Genomic DNA, 3582 nt, shown 5'->3' on the forward strand with positions numbered 1-3582 from the left:
ATGGGATGGGGATGGGATTGGGATGGAATTGGGATGGGGATGGGATGGGGAGGACACATCCAGGGAGCAGGGATATTCTGGGGTGTTGGGGAGCTTTGGGGGGGTCTGCCCACCCCCAGCACTCCCGTCCCCCCCTCCCGCCCCGCAGTCGCTGCTGTACAAGAAGGTGAACGAGGCGCAGTACCGCAGCCACCTGGCCAACGAGATGATGATGTACCACATGAAGGTGAGGTGGCACGGGGACAGGAACGGTGACAGGGACAGGGACATGAGCTGGGACCCCCACTGCCAGCGTGGTGCCCCCACATTCCACCCCATGGCAGGGTGGCAGTGACCCTCCTGGGGCTCTCTGCTCTCTCTGGGGCTGATGTGGCTCCAGGGACAGCTTGGGGACACCTTGGGGACACCTTGGGGACTGGGTCATGGTGATGGCCACCTGCAATGGCTCCCGCAGGTGTCGGATGATGAGTACACCAAGCTGCTGAGCGAGGGCATCCAGCCCGTCTCCACCATCGACCCCAACTTCGCCAGCTTCACCTACACCCCACGCTCCCTCCCCGAGGACGACACCTCCATGGTGAGAACCTTGGGGACAGTCCCCAACTGCCACCGTCCCCCCACCTGCCCTCGGTGAGGTGCACCCCAACCCCAGGGTGTTGGGAAGGCTGGGGCTGCACCCCTGGGCATCACCCAGGAAGGGGTGGCACAGGGGGGCACCCTGATGGGTGTTGTCACCCCCCCCCGCCACCCCAATTGTCCCCTCCGCAGGCCATCCTCAGCATGCTGCAGGACATGAACTTCATCAACAACTACAAGATGGACCGCCAGACGCTCACCAGGTGGGTCCCCATCCCTGTTCCCGCCCCCATGGCCACTTGTGGGACGTCTGGGCAAGCGGAGGTCCCCAAGAGGACCTCCCCCCTTCTTATGGCCCTGTCCTGTCCCCCCCCTCACCCCCAGGTTCTGCCTGATGGTGAAGAAGGGCTACCGGGGGGCCCTTCTTGCCCCCATGGCCCCCATGGCCACTTGTGGGACCTCTGGGCAAGCGAGGGGTCCCCAAGAGGACCTCCCCACTTCTCATGGCCCTGTCCTGTCCCCCCCCTCACCCCCAGGTTCTGCCTGATGGTGAAGAAGGGCTACCGGGACCCCCCCTACCACAACTGGATGCACGCCTTCTCCGTCTCCCACTTCTGCTACCTGCTCTACAAGAACCTGGAGCTCGTCAACTACCTGGAGTAAGACCAGGAGATGTCCTCCCATCCCTGTCATCCCCATCCCCCGGCTCGGCCTGGGGTGCCCCCTGTACTCCCGCCTGCCTCAGTTTCCCTCTTTTCTCCTCCCTTTTCCACCCCTTCCCCCCCTTGGCTCTTCCTCCCCATCCCTCCTCCAGAGACATCGAGATCTTTGCCCTCTTCATCTCCTGCATGTGCCACGACCTGGACCACAGAGGCACCAATAACTCCTTCCAGGTGGCCTCGGTGAGCCGAGCCCAGCGTTGGGACGTGCACGGGGTTGGGGGGGGGACATGAAGACACAGGGATGGGGGGCCATGGAGGAGGAGGGGGAGGGGGGTCTTCTTCAACCCCCATAGCTCCGTGACTTGGGTCGCTCTGCCCTGCAGAAATCAGTCCTGGCCGCGCTCTACAGCTCGGAGGGATCCGTCATGGAGGTGAGATCCACCCCCTGCCCCCCAAAAAAACCTCCCATCTCACTGGTGGGGCAGGACCACCCCCCCTTGCCTGCACCCACCACCCCGACGTCTCCCACAGAGGCACCACTTCGCCCAAGCCATCGCCATCCTCAACAGCCAAGGCTGCAACATCTTCGACCACTTCTCCCGCAAGGTGAGATGCCCCACCTCAACCCACCTCACCCCTCACCCCCCATCCAGCCCCCCAAGTCCCCATCCCTGGATCCAACCTTTGGGAGGCACGGGCTGGTAGGGGCACAGTCCCACCACCCTCTTGCCCGACCCTACAGGACTACCAGCGCATGCTGGACCTCATGAGGGACATCATCTTGGCCACCGACCTGGCCCACCACTTGCGCATCTTCAAGGACCTCCAGAAGATGGCAGAAGGTGAAGCTCCTCTGCTTGGGGTTGAGGTGGGGGTGTATGGTGGGAACTCATCCTACCAAGGCTGGGAGGTGGCATGGATGTCCACCAAAGTAGGGGGGGTGATGGAGGTGGTGGGGCTTCTTCTCCAGCCCCCCAACCCTTGCCCCACTCCTTGCCCGGCAGTGGGCTACGACCCCAAGAACAAGCAGCACCGCAGCCTGCTGCTCTGCCTGCTCATGACCTCCTGCGACCTCTCCGACCAGACCAAGGGCTGGAAGACCACCAGGAAGATCGCGGTGAGTGCCACGTCGTGGGGCTGACCCCCCCCAGATACCACCACCCCACCCAGGTCACCCACATGTCCCCAAGTGCTGGCAACCAGCCTCTCGTAGGGGCATCTTGCCCCATGGAGGTGGTCCCTCCACGCAGGGACCCCCCAGACCACCCACCCCAACGCAGAGCTGTTCTCCTGCAGACGTGGAGAGGGGTCTGGAGGGTGGTGGGGGGTCATCCCAGGCATGTCTCCCCCCTCACTGACAACCTGTCCCTTGCAGGAGCTGATCTACAAGGAGTTCTTCTCCCAGGGTGACCTGGTAGGTAGCTCCAAGGGCTTGGGCCAAGGTTGGGGTTGGCCAACGCTCTTGTGAGAGCTTGGAGGAGGTTGGGGCTGGGTAGGATGGGGTTGGCTGGGAATGGGGAGACGATGGTCACTGCTGTTGACACCTCCCCCCCCACACCCTCAACTTGCCACCGCTTCAGGAGAAAGCCATGGGCAACCGCCCGCTGGAGATGATGGACCGGGAGAAAGCCTACATCCCCGAGCTGCAGATCAGCTTCATGGAGCACATCGCCATGCCCATCTACAAGTGAGAACCCACCAGAGATGGCACCAGGGTTGGGAAGGGGGGGTGGGGGTGAGGGTGAAGGGGGAGGACCTCTCTCCCATCACCCCCCCACACCCTTTTGTCGTGCTGATGGGGGGATGTCCTCCACCCACCACCCCAGGTTGCTGCAGGACCTCTTCCCCAAGGCGGCGGAGCTCTACGAGAGGGTGGCCAGTAACCGGGAGCAGTGGACCAAGGTCTCCCACAAATTCACCATCCGGGGGCTCCCCAGTAACAACTCCCTGGACTTTCTGGATGAAGAATACGACCCCCAAGCCCCCGACCCCCAACTCAACGGCTGCCTGGAGCTCGAGGGGGGCCAGCCTGAGGCGGGGGCCGAGTGAAAGTTGGGGGGGTGGAGGGGGTTGGGGACCAGGAGCATCCCCCACCCTTGCCCCCCCATCCCAGCCCCATCAGGAGAAGGTTTGGGGGGGGACATCAGTGACTCTGGACCACCACGGTGGGGTCTGCACCCATCCTGCCAGTACCCACCATCTGTCCTTCCCCACCGGTGGGTGGCTGTCCCCTCCCTGGGGAAGGGGGGGCAGATATTTGGGTGTCCCCTCCACCCCGGTGGTCCCCAGACCCCTCTTTGTTGGGACTCTTGTCACCAGGGCGGGGGGGACACCATGGGGGAGG

At 63.7% G+C, this 3582-nt stretch overlaps 1 protein-coding gene across 1 annotated transcript in view; it reads left to right on the forward strand.

Annotated features, from left to right (window-relative positions):
- Nucleotides 1–3576, forward strand: part of PDE2A (phosphodiesterase 2A) — a 24164-nt gene extending 20588 nt beyond the window's left edge. The window contains exons 12-23 of the mRNA XM_014961680.1: nucleotides 149–226; nucleotides 455–577; nucleotides 769–839; nucleotides 1113–1235; nucleotides 1391–1478; nucleotides 1622–1669; nucleotides 1770–1844; nucleotides 1981–2080; nucleotides 2243–2355; nucleotides 2614–2652; nucleotides 2819–2925; nucleotides 3065–3576. Coding sequence (XP_014817166.1) covers nucleotides 149–226; nucleotides 455–577; nucleotides 769–839; nucleotides 1113–1235; nucleotides 1391–1478; nucleotides 1622–1669; nucleotides 1770–1844; nucleotides 1981–2080; nucleotides 2243–2355; nucleotides 2614–2652; nucleotides 2819–2925; nucleotides 3065–3287 — 1188 coding nt within the window. The 3' untranslated portion in view covers nucleotides 3288–3576. The remainder of the gene's footprint in view (nucleotides 1–148; nucleotides 227–454; nucleotides 578–768; nucleotides 840–1112; nucleotides 1236–1390; nucleotides 1479–1621; nucleotides 1670–1769; nucleotides 1845–1980; nucleotides 2081–2242; nucleotides 2356–2613; nucleotides 2653–2818; nucleotides 2926–3064) is intronic.
- The last annotated feature ends 6 nt before the right edge of the window (nucleotides 3577–3582 follow it).

Source organism: Calidris pugnax, unplaced genomic scaffold (genome assembly GCF_001431845.1).
Source record: "Calidris pugnax isolate Ruff unplaced genomic scaffold, ASM143184v1 scaffold773, whole genome shotgun sequence".
NCBI classification, from domain to species: Eukaryota; Metazoa; Chordata; class Aves; order Charadriiformes; family Scolopacidae; genus Calidris; species Calidris pugnax.